Source organism: Bombina bombina, chromosome 3, assembly GCF_027579735.1.
Source record: "Bombina bombina isolate aBomBom1 chromosome 3, aBomBom1.pri, whole genome shotgun sequence".
Taxonomy (NCBI): Eukaryota; Metazoa; Chordata; class Amphibia; order Anura; family Bombinatoridae; genus Bombina; species Bombina bombina.
This window is the reverse complement of record NC_069501.1, coordinates 360,893,568-360,912,288: the sequence shown is the minus strand read 5'-3', so window position 1 is coordinate 360,912,288 and position 18,721 is coordinate 360,893,568. Positions and strand designations below refer to the sequence as shown.

General features: G+C 42.1%; 1 protein-coding gene across 1 annotated transcript in view; it reads right to left on the bottom strand.

Annotated features, from left to right (window-relative positions):
* Positions 1 to 18,721, bottom strand: part of USP9X (ubiquitin specific peptidase 9 X-linked) — a gene marked incomplete in the record, with an annotated part of 1,177,890 nt that overhangs the window by 318,329 nt on the left and 840,840 nt on the right. Inside the window, 1 exon segment of the mRNA XM_053706481.1 lies at positions 10,508 to 10,674. Within this exon segment, the coding sequence (XP_053562456.1) occupies positions 10,508 to 10,674 (167 nt within the window).

Sequence of the window (18,721 nt, the reverse complement as noted above, 5' to 3'; positions counted from 1 at the left end):
AGTGGATAAAGGTCATTAAAAGCCTTCCAGAAAACGTGCAAACTCAATTAGTTAAACCATTTAGTACCACTGAATATGTACTGCAAAATGTATATGCAGGCCACTTTCCGGAATGTTGGGCACCGATATAGACTATGGCTGTGGGAAGGGGGATGACGGGAGGAGAGAGGAGCTACACATATACTTTTTTCTTTTGCCTCCTTAAGCTATGGGAAAAAACGAGTATCATGACACTTGCTATTATTGTTTATTTCAATCCCAATACGGAAAATGTATGTAATGTTTTGCTTTGTTGTGTTCTTTGTCTTGTTTTTTGCTCTTTTCTTTTTTGATCTGTGAATCTATCTGAAAAGTAATAAAATACTATAACAAAGAGTAGAGCCATTGGGAAACACTGTCAAAGATGTAAGTAGGCTGGCACAAGAAGCTGGGTTGAGTGAGGTTACAACTAATAATGTAACAGAGCTATAGGATAGCCATAACCAGCAGCTTTCCAATGAAGACTTGGAAGAATTGGCTGAAGAACTAAGCAAGCAGAATGAGGAGGAAAAAGATGAGGAAGCAGTTCCTCTAAAATGGAAAAAGATGAGGAAGCAGTTCCTCTAAAATCAATTAAAACAAATGATCTTCAGCGTATCCTTTCAGACATGGAAACCCTCACTGATGAGCTCTATGAAATTGACCATGACTGGCAGCGAAGTGCTATAATGAAAAGGGGCACAATGTCAACCCTTGGCCCTTACTCAGATTCTCCAAGAAAGAAAAAGGCAATCTAGACAATCAACAATGCATTCTTTCACGGTGGGACCTGGCAATAGAAGAAAAAGGCCACACCACAAAGGGAAGTGATGTATGAATATAGCCCCTTGTGCTGTCATGCAAAGCATATAGACCCCAGCAGTACAGCAGAGCTGACACTGTGGGAACCTACAGCAGCAAGGCTGTATATTAACCTGTCCATGCTCACTGGGTAAGGGTAACAAACACAGCAACACTGACTCCTCAGACACTGCAGAAAAATTGTCACTAAAAAAAATCTCATTGCAGAAAGTGAAAAAAAGTTCTGCCTCTGGAAATATTTTTTTTTTTAATCAGGTAAGCATAAGTTTTGTTTTCTTTCCAAATATATTTTGAGTCCATGGCGTGCTCCATTATTGTTGGAAATCAATACCCAAGCTAGAGGACACAGAGGACTAGGGAGGGACAAGACAGGTAGACCTAAACAGAAGGCACCACCGCTTGAAGAAATTTTCTCCCTAAAGAAGCCTCAACCGAGGCAAAAGTATCAAATTTGGAGAAAGTATGCAGAGAAGACCAAGTTGCCGCCTTGCAAATCTGTTCCATAGAAAATTAATTTTTGAAAGCCCAAGAAGAGACAGCCCTAGTAGAATGAGCTGTAATTCTCTTAGAAGGCTACTGTCCAGCAGTCTCATAAGCCAACCAAATTCTACTTCTCAACCAGATAGAAAGAGAAGTAGCAGTAGCTTTCTTACCTTTACATTTCCCAGAGAAACAAACATGGCAGAAGACTGGCAAAAATCTTTAGTCACCTGTAGGTAGAATTTCAGAGCACACACAACGTCCAAGTTGTGCAGCAAACGTTCCTTATGAGAAGGATTAGGACATAGAGAAGGAACAACAATTTCCTGATTAATATTTCTATCCGAAACAACTTTAGGAAGAAAACCAAACTTAGTATGAAAAACCGCCTTATCGCCCTGAAAGATAAGGTAAGGCGAATCACACTGCAAAGCCGAGAGTTCCGAGACTCTCTGAGCAGAAGTAATAGCAATAAGAAACAAAACCTTCCAAGATAACAACTTAATATCTATGGAACGCATAGGCTCAAACGGAGCCTGCTGCAAAACTCGAAGAACAAGGTTAAGGCTCCATGGAAGAGCACAGGACAAACACAGGTCTGACAAAAAACAGAATTTATGCTTACCTGATAAATTACTTTCTCTTGTGGTGTATCCAGTCCACGGATTCATCCTTTACTTGTGGGATATTCTCCTTCCTAACAGGAAGTGGCAAAGAGAGCACACAGCAGAGCTGTCCATATAGCTCCCCCTCTAGCTCCACCCCCCAGTCATTCGACCAAAGGTTAGGAAGAAAAAGGAGAAACCATAGGATGCAGTGGTGACTGTAGTTTAAAAATAAAAGCCACCTGTCTTAAAATGACAGGGCGGGCCATGGACTGGATACACCACAAGAGAAAGTAATTTATCAGGTAAGCATAAATTCTGTTTTCTCTTGTAAGGTGTATCCAGTCCACAGATTCATCCTTTACTTGTGGGATACCAATACCAAAGCTTTAGGACACGGATGAAGGGAGGGAACAAGACAGGTACCTTAAACGGAAGGCACCGCTGCTTGTAAAACCTTTCTCCCAAAAATAGCCTCCTAAGAAGCAAAAGTATCGAATTTGTAAAATTTGGAAAAAGTATGCAGCGAAGACCAAGTTGCTGCCTTACAAATCTGTTCAACAGAAGCCTCATTTTTAAAAGCCCATGTGGAAGCCACTGCTCTGGTAGAATGAGCAGTAATTGTTTCAGGAGGCTGCTGGCCAGCAGTCTCATAGGCCAAACGGATGATGCTTTTCAGCCAAAAGGAAAGAGAGGTAGCGGTCGCCTTCTGACCTCTCCTCTTACCAGAATAGATAACAAACAATGAAGTTGTTTGTCTGAAATCCTTAGTTGCTTGTAAATAGAACTTTAAAGCACGAACCACATCAAGATTGTGTAACAGACGTTCCTTCTTTGACGAAGGATTAGGACACAGAGAAGGAACAACAATTTCCTGGTCAATATTCTTATTAGACACAACCTTAGGAAGAAAAGCAGGTTTGGTACGCAAAACTACCTTATCTGCATGGAACACCAAGTAAGGTAACACTGTAAAGCAGATAACTCTGAAACTCTTCGCGCAGAAGATAGCTACTAAAAACAAAACTTTCCAAGATAAAAGCTTAATATCTATGGAATGTAAAGGTTCAAACGGAACCCCTTGCAGAACTGAAAGAACTAAATTCAGACTCCATGGCAGAGCCACAGGTCTATAAACAGGCTTGATTCTGACTAAAGCCTGAGTAAACACTTGAACGTCTGGTACCTCCGCCAGACATAGCATAGAATAGACAAAGCAGATATCTGTCCTTTTAAGGAACTAGCTGACAATCCTTTCTCCAATCCATCTTGGAGAAAAGACAATATCCTGGGAATCCTAATCTTACTCCATGAGTAGCCCTTGGATTCGCACCAACAAAGATATTTTCGCCAAATCTTATGGTAGATTTTCCTGGTGACAGGCTTTCTAGCCTGAATCAGGGTATCAATAACCGACTCAGAGAAACCACGCTTAGATAGAATTAGGCGTTCAATCTCCAAGCAGTCAGATGAAGAGAAATTAGATTTGGATGTTTGAAAGGACCTTGAAGTAGAAGGTCCTGCCTCATTGGCAGAGTCCATGGTGGAACGGATGACATGTCCACTAGGTCTGCATACCAAGTCCTGCGTGGCCACGCAGGCGCCATTAAAATCACTGACGCCCTCTTCTGCTTGATTCTGGCAACCAGACAAGGAAGGAGAGGAAACGGTGGAAACACATAGGCCAGATTGAAGGACCATGGCGCTGCTAGAGCATCTATCAACACCGCCTGGGGATCCCGGGACCTGGACCCATAAAGAGGAAAGAGCCGGCAAAGAGAATGACTGGGGGGTGGAGCTAGAGGGGGAGCTATATGGACAGCTCTGCTGTGTGCTCTCTTTGCCACTTCCTGTTAGGAAGGAGAATATCCCACAAGTAAAGGATGAATCCGTGGACTGGATACACCTTACAAGAGAAAGATTGCACATCTGGCACATCTGCCGGACGCTTATGTAGCAAAATAGATAAGGCAGAAATCTGACCCTTCAGGGTATTGACCGACAAACCCTTCTCCAGACCTTCCTGGAGAAAAGACAAAATCCTAGGAATCCTGACCCTACTCCAAGAGTAGCCTTTGGATTCACACCAATTAAGATATTTACGCCATATCTTATGGTAAATCTTCCTAGTAACAGGCTTGCAAGCCTGAATCAAGGTCTCAATGACCGACTCAGAAAACCCATGCTTAGACAGAAAACCCATGCTCCAAACAGGGTCTTACCCTTGTAAGGAATCGCTAGAAGCTTAGAATTAGATGAAACATCGGCTGAGCAAGATTTAAACCACAAAGTTTTCTGTGCAAGCACAACGAAACCAGATATCTTTGCTCCCAATTTGATAACCTGCATGGAAGCGTCAGAAATGAAGGAGTTTGGCAACTTAAAAGCCTTAATCCTATCCTGGATCTTCTCTAAGGGAGTCTCTGCTAGAAGAGACTCAGACAAGGCATCGAACCATTAGGCTGCTGCACTTGTCACAGTGGCAATACATACTGCAGGTTGCCATTGAAGACCTTGATGAACATACATTCTCTTCAAATAAGCTTCCATCTTTTTGTCCATTGGATCCTTAAATGAACAACTGTCCTCAATAGGAATAGTAGTTCTCTTAGCCAGAGTAGAATTGGCCCCTTCTACTTTAGGCACCGTTTGCCACGACTCCTTAATAGAGTCTGCAACAGGAAACATCTTCTTAAAGACAGGGAAAAAGGAATTCCAGGCTTCTCTCATTCCTGTGCTATAATCTTTATGGCATGATCTGGCACAGGAAATACCTCCACAGAGGATTCAGATAGAGCATGCAATTTTAAGCAACTTTCTAATGTATTCCTATTATCAAATTTTGTTCATTTTCTTGGTATCTTTATTTGAAAAAGCAAGAATGTAAGTTCAGATGCCAGACCATTTTTGGTGAACAACCTGGGTTGTTCTTGCTGATTAATGGACAAATTCACCCACCAATAAAGAAATGCTGTCCAGGGTACTAAACCAAAAATTGGCTGGCTCCTTAGCTTAGATGCCTTCTTTTTCAAATAAATATAGCAAGAGAACGAAGAAAAACAGATAATAGGAGTAAATTAGAAAGTTGCTTAAAATTGCATGCTCTATCTGAATCACGAAAGAAAATGTTTGGGTTCAGTGTCCCTTTAAACTAGGGTTGACAGCAATAGGAGTATCCGAGTCATCAAGAGCAGCCAAAACCTCCTTTAACAGTACACGGAGGTGTTCAAGCTTAAATCTGAAGGATACAATTTCAGCATCAGATGAAGGAATTATGAGAAAGAGCAACAAGGCTAGCCTGCCCTGGAACAGAAACCTTACTATCTGAATCTCTAAATTTCCTCTTGCACTTCCCCTGTAGCATGGGAATAGCAGTCAATGCCGCAGATACCTCAAAAGATACCTGGGCAGCAATTTCTTCTTGCAAATATACTCCCCCAGGAGATTGAGAGGAACCGCAGGGCACTGCATGTGACGCCAATAAGGCTTGGAACGTCTGAGGACAAAGCTGTGGCATTGCCTGAAGATCATCATCATCATCCTTACTGTTGGCTCAGAAACAAAAAGTTTGTTGTTATTCTTCAAAGTTCTATCTATACATGAAGAACAAAAAGGCAAGGGCGATGCAATTGGATGATCCCCACAAATAGGACACATATCACTGGGAACAGCCACCTGTTCCATGATGGATACAAAGAAAAAGACAAAAAAAAATAATCTCTTTTTTTTTTAAAAAAAAAATTGTACTGTCCCTTTAAGAGACCAACTCAATGAAACTGCATCTCTAGAGATGATGATTCCCAATCAGTAAAAATGCAGCCAAAAAAATTATAATTCTTTATAAGGTATTTTAGCCTCTACACCGCAGCCCTGCGACTGAGGTGCTTACCTGCTCCCACGAATGTAAGAATGGAGCATAGGTCTTTCTTGCCAAATCACTCTGTGTTCTCCTAAAACCCAGTCTGCAATCTGAGTTGCAGAGAGTGGAATACCAGAAAACACGTCACGGTCTGAAGCTGCATCTGAGATACTGAAAAACCACGCTTCAGACCGGAAGAGAAGCCCCAAGGGAAATAAAGCCGCTTCCTGTGGCGCTGCAATAGTGCAACTATCTGAAATCGCATCAGATGCGATCTAAAAGTGAAAACTCTCTACTGTCTTACACATCACCAGAAAAATAAAACTAATGCCAACTAAGGGGTTAATACTTCCTGGTCTTAAAGGAAGTTAACCCCAGTCTCATGTCACACACATAGTGCCTGACTTTGCAAAAAAGATCCAGAACTCAGGATACTGTCCCCAAAACGGTGCAGCCTTAATAAAATGAGGGTGTTTAGCTGTAGTTCCAGCAATGGCTACCCCTTCAATGCCAACCTCCTCCCAGAAGACCCAAGGCACTTAACTGCACCTCTAGTTGTCCTACAGAAAGACAGCTCTCACAGTATAGAAGGATGCCACTCCTTACAGTGACATGTGGAAAAAAAAGAAAGAACAGAGTAAACCTACTCTGGCTTTCTATACCAGGGCAGCAACATGTTAGGAAAACGCAGCAAAGTCCACTACACAAGTTCCTAACTGCCCTACTGAAGAGACTAACGTGGAATACGGCTAGACCCTCTTGAGAGGAAAGAGCAGAGTAACTTACTCTGGCTTTCAAAATAATAAAATCTTGATTGAAGTATCAGACACCAAAACTTCACCTCCTCCTTGCACCGAAGGCAAAGAGAATGACAGGGGTTTGTGGGAAGGGGAGTGATCCTTAACAGTTTGGCTGTGGTGCTCTTTTTCTACTCCTGCTGGCCAGGAGTGATATTCCCAACAGTAATTGAGGACACCGTGGACTCACTGTATCTTAGGAAAGAAAAAATTAAGGGCAGGTCATGGACTCTCCATGCCAGGAAAGAAAATTTATCAGGTAAGCATAAATTTTGTTTTCTTTCCAATGGCATGGCGAGTCCACGAATCCATTCTAAATTGATAGTGGGAACCAATACCCAAGCTAGAGGACACAGAATGGAAGGGAGGGAGAACAAAACAGGCGGACCCAAACAGAAGGCACCACTGCTTTAAGAACTTTCCTCCCAAAAGAAGCCTCAGTTTAGGCCAAGAATCGAATTTGTAAAAAGTATGCAACGAGGACCAAAGGGTTGCTTTGTAGATTTGTTCCACAGAAGCCTCATTCTTTAAGGCCCAGGAAGAAGAGACAGCCCTAGTGGAATGAGCCGTAATGCTCTCAGGAGGGAGTTGTCCAGCTGTCTCATAAGCCAACCGATAACACTTTTCAACCAAAAGGAAAGAGTAGAAGAAGTGGCCTTCTGGCCCTTACGTTTACCAGAGAAAACGAAATGGGCAATAGATTGCCTAAAATCTCTAGTTGCCTGCAGATAGAATTTCAGAGCACACACAACATCCAGGTTATGCAACAGACGTTTCAGCTGAGAAGGAGGATGAGGACAGAAAGGAGAAGCAACAATTTCCTGATTGATATTGCGGTCCGACACTACCTTAGGAAGAAATCCCAACTTAGTACAAAGGACCACCTTATCCGCATGAAAAATAAGGTAAGGTATCACACTGCAGAGCCAAAAACTCAGAAACTCTGCAAGCAGAAGAAATAGAGAGGAGAAACAAAAAACTGCAGAACCATAAGAGCAAGATTGAGGAGCAACAGGTTTAAACATGGGCCTGATTCTGAGCAAGGCCTGAACAAATATTTAAAATCTGGTAGGCCTGCCAGATGCTTATGCAAAAGAATCGACAGAGTAGAGATCTGATCCTTCAAAGTACTGACTGACAAGCCTTTCTCCAGGCCTTCCTGAAGAAAGGACAAAATATGGGGAACCCTTAGTCGACTTCAAGAGAAGCCCCTGGATTCGCACCAATAAAGGTATTTACACTACACTTTATGGTAAATCTTGTGAGTTACCGGCTTGCGAGCCCGAGGCATGGAACAATGAGGATTTAATATGCACAGCATAAAAACAAATAGGAGCCAACATTGTATCCCTAACAGAAGATTAACAGTTGAACTGTCCCAAAGCATACACATAGTATAGGGAGAGAGAGCTCCACACCTCACAATTGAGCTGACGATTTTGCGCTAAAACAGACCAATGGCGGAAGAGTTAACCCCTCTGCGCCGGTCTGAAGTTCAGAAACAAGCTCCCATGCAAGTAGGGCAGTAACTCACTAATACAAACACATAGCTATAGTAAAATGCCCAGCATGAAAACAGACAATCAGGTTATCGGTTGGTCTGTCAAAACGGATCACCACTAGATAATCTACTTAAGCCCAGAAGAGAATTCCTGAATAAGTAACTCGATGTTAAAGGCTCTAATAACCCAAATAAAAATGATATCTGGGTGATAATCTTACCCTGCAAAGGATGGGATCCAATACACCAGCGTCCCAGAGTATCTATTAACTATTTAAACGGACGCTAAGGACCCCCATCCTTAAATGAAAAGCTGCATGTAGTCCAGACTCTGCCGATAATGCTATTGAAAGCGGCAATACGGGTCTGACCGGACACATACAAGAACGCAAAGCAGTCTATAGCAGAGATAGAAGAGTGAGGGAATACTATCTTCAGTCGCCAGCCTCCATTTCAGCCCTTAAATATGCAACAGCCAAGTGGGAGATCTGAACAGTCCCCACACCCCATAAAGCCTGGGGCTGTGCTATTCCGACCAATCATAAGGCTATAGAAGTGGCAATGATTGACTTGGTTGTGTAATCTAAGAAACTGCACCGCCGCAAATATCCCAAACCCGAGGATATTATAAATAAATGATAAAATACATACATACCCCTCCTGAGGGAAGCAGATCCCACTAGGTCCCTGATAACATCCCAGTCCATCCTCAGTGATATTTTCCCGTCTTTTATGAGGTAAATAAGAAATGACTTACTCTCCAGGGTCTTCTGCTGTGGAGCAGTCACAGCAGCTCCAGATCTGTTAGCCTCATCTGACCGCTGACTGGGACCTGAAGATACAAGAAAAACAGAGAAACCAACCCTGCTTTTCTATATAGGGGCTAGCATAATTGTTGGAGTTAAAGTAAGGACCACCTCACCAACCTCCAACAGCTAATAGCCACTATTACTCTTACTAAAGAGGATTACATGGATACAGCATTGCTCCAATTCTTGCTTGCAGGAAAAAGTACCCATTAAAGGATTAAATACTTGATTTTCTTCAGACACCATCTTCGCACATCCTCCCAGATGTATAAGGCAAAGTATGACTGGGGTTTATGGGAAGTGGGAGTGATACATAGCAGCTTTGCTGGGTGTCATTTGCCTCCTCCTGGTGGCCAGGAGTTGAATTTCCACTAGTAATTAGAATGGATTTGTGGACTCTCCATGCCATTAAAAAGAGAACTAATTTAGCCTTCACCATTTAGGTTGCAGGTCTTTAAGGCTTAATACTGTAAAATCTTTTTAAAGAGACAATGTCCTTTGAAGAAACTTTAGAGAAGAAATACAACTCTTCCGAACCAGTATGCAGATTAGATACTTGAAACAAACTATTTGAGAAAACAGTGGAAAGACAAAAGGACAGATCTATCTATGAATGTAAAGCATGTCCCCTAGAAACACTGGGTATAAGTCATTATTGTGTTGCAGATCCTAAAGATTCTTAAAACATGTTTTATTGAATAGCTATGTAAGTACTATACACAATTTATAGCAACACCAACAGAATTAACTTAACAGCAGTCTATTAGTAGCAATTTATATGTATCTGTGAGCAGAAAGTTGTTAATGTTCTAAAGTTAAAGCTGCGTTGCCCAAACTCAAAATATCAATCTAAACAAAATTATAGTGTCTCCCAAAGTGAGAGTATACTGTTCCTTAATATTCAAAAGAATGTCCCTAAATAGTTTCTGCATTAGCCATGGGGAGGTAATAACTTATAAGTACTAAATTCTACTTCATGAACTAGACAAAATATTTACCTTAAATATACATGAAGCTCAAAATAGAATTCCCCATAAAATGATTAATACAAACTATAAGATTGCAATAAAAATGTATATTTTTTTTGTAAAATACCTTGTGCACAGTCATTTATACAGCTGCTCCTTATGAACCATAATCCCAAGAGGGTTTTCAGGTATTCCCAGGCTGCCATTGATTTGCAAAAATTGCATATTGTGCTAACAAAGTCACATTTTAAATGCTGTAATGTAGATATTTTGCAATTCAGTGCATAATTGCTAGCATGATATATTAAACATGTTCCTTAAATTGGCAATATATAGACAGGTTAATTTGGACTCCAAAATACTTTAAACAGACAGACCGAAAGTTTAATATATCTGCTCTAAAAGTTCAACATAGAAACCGTTTTCTACACAGAAGGCAACCAGTTATGAGGACTGGGATTTTCTGTGCAAACACATATAAAATAAGATTCAAGAGGTATCAAATGTTTTTAAAATATATTACCTTAGCATTTCGTGCAATTAAACAATGCTGCTAGTTATATTTAATGAGCAGAAAATAAAATTAATAAAAATCACAATACTATTATGCATTTAGGTTAAAATCCAGTAAAAGATAAGAAAACTTACTTGCTTTGACAATGTAAAAGCAAATCTATTATAAATGTCTGCCAAGCCTTTTCTTTACTAAGTGCCTCAAGTGCTGTTGGGATAAGTGCAAAGCAAAGTGTCATAGCTTCCAAAGCTTCACAGCAAACTTGTTCATCTTCGGGATCTGGTTCATTTCCGGCATTTGTCTATAAACGTAAAAAAAAAAAAAAAAAAAAAATATCATCATTTGACTTGTTGGTATATTAAACTTACTTCTGAAAGTAATAACATACAATTAGCATTAAATCAATGATTAATTTAGGATTGGCATCATATGGTTCATGAAGTGGAATATGATTTTTTTCAGTGTTTGCACAATGCATATAGGGTTAACCTGTGTCCAGTATTCAACCAGACAGTCCAGTAAAATCTTCACAGATATACTGGAAACATACATATCCAGTTTTTAATGTCTGACTGTTGGCTAAATATAAAAGGCCTCCTATTCCTCACACATTAAAAATAGAAAGAAGTGAGGGGCACTCAAGGGGGTCAAATCACTTCTGTTTGCATATGTTATTGGCAGCCAAAGAGGCTTATTTATTTGCATGTTACTAGCAAGCCAAAGGGGTAAAATCACTGCATAGTTGTAAAAAATATATATGGTTCAAGAGTGGGGGCTAAGGGAGAGCTTTTGGAGAGCATTCTGTGACCCTACCTACAATCGTGCAAACCCAGCAGATTGTCCAGTATTTTTGTGGAGGACAGCTGGCAACCCGAAATATTTAAGAGTATTAAAAGGACATGGATAAGCTACACTGTTTCATAAGTAAACTATAGTTCCCTGTGCATCTAAAATAATTGAGAGATAAAGCAGTATCTGCTCGCACACTAACCAAACTATGGGTTATTCTATTTTACACAGACAATACCCAATATTTTGAAAGAAATTCTATAATAAAGATTGTGTCTTCTTTATAAGAAACATAATTACAAATACATTTAAAGTGAAGGTTAATTTTCATGTGAAAGTGCCAGGTTTTTAAAAAAACAGAATTTATGCTTACCTGATAAATTTATTTCACTTGTGGTGTATCCAGTCCACGGATTCATCCTTTACTTGTGGGATATTCTCCTTCCCAACAGGAAGTGGCAAAGAGAGCACACAGCAGAGCTGTCCATATAGCTCCCCCTCTAGCTCCACCCCCCAGTCATTCGACCGAAGGTTAGGAAGAAAAAGGAGAAACCATAAGGTGCAGTGGTGACTGTAGTTTAAAAATAAAAACCACCTGTCTTAAAATGACAGGGCGGGCCGTGGACTGGATACACCACAAGAGAAATAAATTTATCAGGTAAGCATAAATTCTGTTTTCTCTTGTAAGGTGTATCCAGTCCACGGATTCATCCTTTACTTGTGGGATACCAATACCAAAGCTTTAGGACACGGATGAAGGGAGGGAACAAGACAGGTACCTTAAACGGAAGGCACCACTGCTTGTAAAACCTTTCTCCCAAAAATAGCCTCCGAAGAAGCAAAAGTATCGAATTTGGAAAATTTGAAAAAAGTATGCAGCGAAGACCAAGTCGCTGCCTACAAATCTGTTCAACAGAAGCCTCATTTTTAAAAGCCCATGTGGAAGCCACTGCTCTGGTAGAATGAGCAGTAATTGTTTCAGGAGGCTGCTGGCCAGCAGTCTCATAGGCCAAATGGATGACGATTTTCAGCCAAAAGGAAAGAGAGGTAGCGGTCGCCTTCTGACCTCTCCTCTTACCAGAATAGATAACAAACAAAGAAGTTGTTTGTCTGAAATCCTTAGTTGCTTGTAAATAGAACTTTAAAGCACGAACCACATCAAGATTGTGTAACAGACGTTCCTTCTTCGACGAAAGATTAGGACACAGAGAAGGAACAACAATTTCCTGATTAATATTCTTATTAGACACAACCTTAGGAAGAAAACCGGGTTTGGTACGCAAAACTACCTTATCTGCATGGAACACCAGGTAAGGTGAATCACACTGTAAAGCAGATAACTCTGAAACTCTTCGAGCAGAATAGATAGCTACTAAAAACAAAACTTTCCAAGATAAAAGCTTAATATCTATAGAATGTAAAGGTTCAAACGGAACCCCTTGCAGAACTGAAAGAACTAAATTCAGACTCCATGGCGGAGCCACAGATCTATAAACAGGCTTGATTCTGACTAAAGCCTGACTAAACGTTTGAACGTCTGGTACCTCTGCCAGAAATTTGTGAAAAAGAATAGACAAAGCAGATATCTGTCCATTTAAGGAACTAGCTGATAATCCTTTCTCCAATCCGTCTTGGAGAAAGGACAAAATTCTGGGAATCCTAACCTTACTCCATGAGTAACCCTTGGATTCGCACCAAAAAAGATATTTTCGCCAAATCTTATGGTAGATTTTCCTGGTGACAGGCTTTCTAGCCTGAATCAGGGTATCAATAACCGACTCAGAGAAACCACGCTTTGATAGAATTAGGCGTTCAATCTCCAAGCAGTCAGACGCAGAGAAATTTGATTTGGATGTTTGAAAGGACCTTGTATCAGAAGGTCCTGCCTCATTGGTAGTGTCCATGGTGGCACAGATGACATGTCCACTAGGTCTGCATACCAGGTCCTGCGTGGCCACGCAGGCGCTATTAGAAACACTGAAGCCCTCTCTTGCTTGATTCTGGCAACCAGACGAGAGAGGAGAGGAAACGGTGGAAAAACATAGGCCAGATTGAAGGACCAAGGCGCTGCTAGAGCATCTATCAGCACCGCCTGAGGATCCAGGGACCTGGACCCGTAAAGAAGAAGTTTGGTGTTCTGACGGGACGCCATCAGATTTAATTCTGGAGTGCCCCATAGCTGAGTCAGCTGGGCAAATACCTCCGGGTGGAGTTCCCACTCCCCCTGGTGAAAAGTCTGACGACTTAGAAAATCCGCCTGGGATGTGAATTGCTGAGAGATGGCAAGAGTGATCCTCCGCCCATCTGATTATTTTGGTTACTTCCATCATTGCTAGGGAACTCCTTGTTCCGCCTTGATGATTGACATAAGCTACAGTTGTGATATTGTCCGACTGAAATCTGATGAATTTGGCCGCAGCTAGCTGAGGCCATGCCTGAAGCGCGTTGAATATCGCCCTCAGTTCCAGAATGTTTATCGGGAGAAGAGCTTCTTCCCGAGACCATAAGCCCTGAGCCTTCAGGTAGTCCCAGACTGCACCCCAGCTCAACAGACTGGCGTCGGTCGTTACGATGATCCACTCTGGTCTGCGGAAACACATTCCCTGAGACAGGTGATCCTGAGACAACCACCAGAGAAGAGAATCTCTGGTCCCCTGGTCCAACTGTATTTGAGGAGACAAATCTGCATAATCCCCATTCCACTGTTTGAGCATGCATAGTTGCAGTGGTCTGAGGTGTATCCGTGCAAAAGGGACTATGTCCATTGCCGCTACCATTAGTCCGATTGTCTCCATGCACTGAGCTACAGATGGCCGAGGAATGGAATGAAGAGCTCGGCAAGTAGTTAAGAGTTTTAACTTTCTGACTTCCGTCAGAAATATTTTCATTTCTACCGAGTCTATTAGGGTTCCTAGGAAGGGAACTCTTGTTAGGGGGGAGAGGGAACTCTTTTTGATGTTCACCTTCCACCCGTGAGACCTCAGAAAGGCCACTACAATTTCCGTGTGAGACTTGGATCTTTGGAAAGTCGACGCCTGAATTAAGATGTCGTCTAGATAAGGCGCCACTGCTATGCCCCGCGGTCTTAGTACCGCCAGAAGGGACCCTAGCACCTTTGTGAAAATTCTGGGAGCAGTGGCCAACCCGAAAGGAAGAGCCACAAACTGATAATGCTTGTCCAGAAAGGCGAACCTGAGAAACTGGTGATGATCTTAGTGGATAGGAATGTGCAGATACGCATCCTTTAGATCCACGGTAGTCATATATTGACCCTCCTGGATCATTGGTAAGATTGTCCGAATGGTCTCCATCTTGAATGATGGGAGGAATTTGTTTAGAATTTTGAGATCTAGGATTGGTCTGAAAGTTCCTTCTTTCTTTGGAACCACAAACAGGTTTGAGTAAAAACCCAGCCCTTGTTCCGCAGTTGGAACTGGGTGGATCACTCCCATTGTATGTAGGTCTTCTACACAGTGTAAGAACGCCTCTTTCTTTGTCTGGTCTGAAGACAGACGAGAAATGTGGAACCTTCACCTTGGAGGGGAGTCTTTGAATTCTAGAAGATATCCCTGGGATACAATCTCTAAGGCCCAGGGATCGTGTACATCTCTTGCCCAGGCCTGAGCGAAGAGAGAGAGTCTGCCCCCTACTAGATCCGGTCCCGGATCTGGGGCTACCCCATCATGCTGTCTTGGAGGCAGCTGCAGGCTTCTTGGCCTGTTTACCCTTGTTCCAGCCCTGGAAAGGTTTCCAGGCTGCCCTGGGTTGTGAAGTGTTACCCTCTTGCTTTGCAGCAGGGGAGGATGAAGCGAGACCGCTCCTGAAATTTCGAAAGGAACGAAAATTATTTTGTTTGTTCTTTGTCTTGAAGGACTTGTCCTGGGGGAGAGCATGGCCTTTTCCCCCAGTGATTTCTGAAATAATCTCTTTCAGTTCAGGCCGGAAAAGGGTCTTTCCTTTGAAAGGGATGTTCAATAGTTTGGATTTTGACGATTTCTGAAATAATCTCTTTCAGTTCAGGCCGGAAAAGGGTCTTTCCTTTGAAAGGGATGTTCAATAGTTTGGATTTTGACGACACATCGGCCGAACAGGACTTTAGCCACAGCGCCCTGCGCGCCAAAATGGCGAAATCTAAATTCTTTGCCGCTAACTTAGCTAGTTGGAAAGCGGCATCTGTGATAAAAGAATTAGCCAGCTTAAGAGCCTTAATTCTGTCCATAATGTCCTCATATGAGGTCTCCGTCTGGAGCACATCTTCCAGCGCCTCGAACCAGAAAGCGGCTGCAGTGGTTACAGGAACAATGCACGCAATAGGTTGGAGAAGAAAACCTTGTTGAACAAAAAATTTCTTAAGTAAACCCTCTAATTTTTTATCCATAGGGTCTTTAAAAGCACAACTGTCTTCAATTGGTATAGTTGTGCGTTTAGCAAGTGAAGAAACAGCCCCCTCCACCTTAGGGACCGTCTGCCACGAGTCCCGCATGCGGTTAGATATGGGGAACATCTTCTTAAAAACAGGAGGGGGAACGAAGGGAATACCTGGTCTATCCCACTCCCTAGTAACAATATCCGCAATCCTCTTAGGGACCGGGAACACATCAGTGTAAACAGGAAATTCTAGGTACTTGTCCATTTTACACAATTTCTCTGGAACCACCAAAGGGTCGCAGTCATCCAGAGTAACTAATACCTCCCTGAGCAATAAGCGGAGGTGTTCTAGTTTAAATTTAAAAGCCAACGTATCTGAATCTGTCTGAGGAGAAACCTTTCCTGAATCGGAAATTTCTCCCTCAGACAGCACATCCCTCGCCCCCACTTCAGAGTGTTGTGAGGGTATATCGGATACAGATACTAAAGCGCCAGAATGCTCATTATCTGTTCTTAAAACAGAGCTATCACGCTTTGCAGGTAACACGGGCAGTTTAGATAAAAACACAGAGGGTATTATTCATAACTGCCGCCAAGTCTTGCAAGGTAAAAGAGTTGGACGCACTAGAGGTGCTAGGCGTCGCTTGAGTGGGCGTAACTGGTTGTGACACTTGGGGAGAGGTTGACGGGCTAACCTCGTTACCTTCTGTCTGAGAATAATCTTGGGCCACATTTTTAAGTGCAACAATATGTTCTTTAAAGTGTATAGACATATCAGTACAAGTGGGACACATTCTGAGAGGGGGTTCCACTATGGCTTCTAAACACATTGAACAAGGATTTTCCTTGGTGTCAGACATGTCTAACAGACTAGTAGTAACATAAACAGGCTTGGAAATCACTTTAATCAAGTAAAAACACACTTTGAAAAAAAACGTTACTGTGCCTTTAAGAAATAAAAAAGGCACACAATTTTGCAAAACAGTGAAAAAATGCAGCAAACTTTTAGAAATTTTTACAGTATGTACCTAAAGCATTAGTAAGATTGCACAACTAGCAATAAAAACAATTAACCCCTTAATGCCCAAACCGGATCGACAGTAAGCCAAAAAAAACGTTAAAGAAACTGCACCTTGCCACAGCTCTGCTGTGGCCCTACCTGCCCTTAAGGACCAGATTTGTGGGGAAAAAGCTTCTTATAGGCCCTCAAACTGCAGCAGGACCCTCCATGTGAAAACAGCCTGAACTCCTAGTCAAAATAACTGTGCATCTGAGGCGCAAAATTAGGCCCCTCCCACCTCACTCCGGTGCTTGTGAGGCCTAAAGAAACACTCCCAAGTGTTTTAGTAATAGCCATGTGGGTAACAACCCCTGAAAGAAACCCAAAGGAACCTTCAAAGTGTCTCAAAAAACTATATTTTCAATAAAAACCGTTTGCCCTGAAGTAGTGTCAACCAGCATAAACTAGCCCTGTTATGTAAGCTTGAAATTCCATACTTAGTCTCTGAATATAGCTTACCCTTCCCTCATGGGGATATTAACAGTCTTTTCTAGCATTATCACAGTCTTGTCTAGAAGTAAATGACTGAACATACCTTATTGCAGCCTAACCTGCAAACCGTTCCCCCCAACTGAAGTTCTCATGTACTCCTCAGTCCTGTGTGGGAACAGCAGTGGATTTTAGTTACAACATGCTAAAATCATCTTCCTCCCTGCAGAAATCTTCATCTCCTATCTGCTAGAGAGTAAATAGTACACACCGGTACCATTTAAAATAAACTCTTGCTTGTAGAAAATAAAAACTACAATTCTAACACCACATTCACTTTACCCTTCCGATTGCTTAGAGCCGGCAAAGAGAATGACTGGGGGGTGGAGCTAGAGGGGGAGCTATATGGACAGCTCTGCTGTGTGCTCTCTTTGCCACTTCCTGTTGGGAAGGAGAATATCCCACAAGGATGAATCCGTGGACTGGATACACCTTACAAGAGAAAAACTATTAAAAATAAGGGCACTTTCATTTATGAAAATTGACATTTCAGCAGTTTTCTTAAATTATACTTACCTTTTCTTCTTGAAGCCGCTCCAGTGCTTCACCAGCCTGTTGCAAGCCTCTTCATACGTCAGCAATGACGATTCCGGCATCCATCAATCATGGCTTCCCCCCTGGGGAATCATTGCCTGAGGCAACTCCGTGATTGGAGAAAGCCGGTTTCGTCATTGCTGGGTAAGTAAACCAGGAAACAGCAGGCGGGCATCGTTTCAGAAGAACAAGGTAAGTATTTTTAGAATATGGTGCCATGTCAATTTTCATGAATGAAAGTGCCCCTGTTTTTAAAAGTTTTTTTAAAAAACGGGCACTTTCACATGAAAAGTGACCTTAACTTTAAAGAGCCACAAGGCAGTGCGTCCTGCTGTAGGAATGACCTCTTGGATTTTTCTCAAAACTGTCTCTAGCTCTTTGGTGCCTTAGCTGTTTGTTATGTTATTTGCAAATAGTTATTGAATAAAGTATACAAATAGTTAATAGCATATAAATGCATAGCATGCAATACAAACAGTATAAAAACCATAAATTATGCTTACCTGATCATTTTATTTCCATTGAGTGGAGGAGAGTCAACGGCTTCAGTCATTACTGTTGGGAATTAAGAACCTGGCCACCAGGGGGAGGAAGACACCCCAGCCAAAGGCTTAAATACCTCCCCCCACTATCCTCATCCCCCAGTCAATCTGCCGAGGGAACCAGGAACAGTAGGAGAAATATCAGGGTATAAATGGTGCCAGAAGAGTATCAAATTTAGGTCCACCCATTAGAGATATGGGTGGGAGCCTTGGACTCTCCTCCCCTCGATGGAAATGAAATTATCAGGTAAGCATAATTTATGTTTTCCATCTAAAGGGGATGAGAGTCAACGGCTTCATTCATTACTGTTGGGAACACATACCCAAGCTCTAGAAGAGGGGGTAAAAAGGCGGACCCTAATCAGAGGGGCACTACAGCCTGCAAAACCTCTCTCCCAAAAACAGCTTCTGCAGAAGCAAAAACGTCAAACTTTTAAAACTTTGTAAAAGTGTGTAAGGAGGACCAGGTAGCCGCCTTACAAATTTGCTCCATAGAGGCCTCATTCTTGAAGGCCCAAGACGAAGCCACAGCTCTAGTTGAATAAGCCGTGATCCTATGAGGAGGC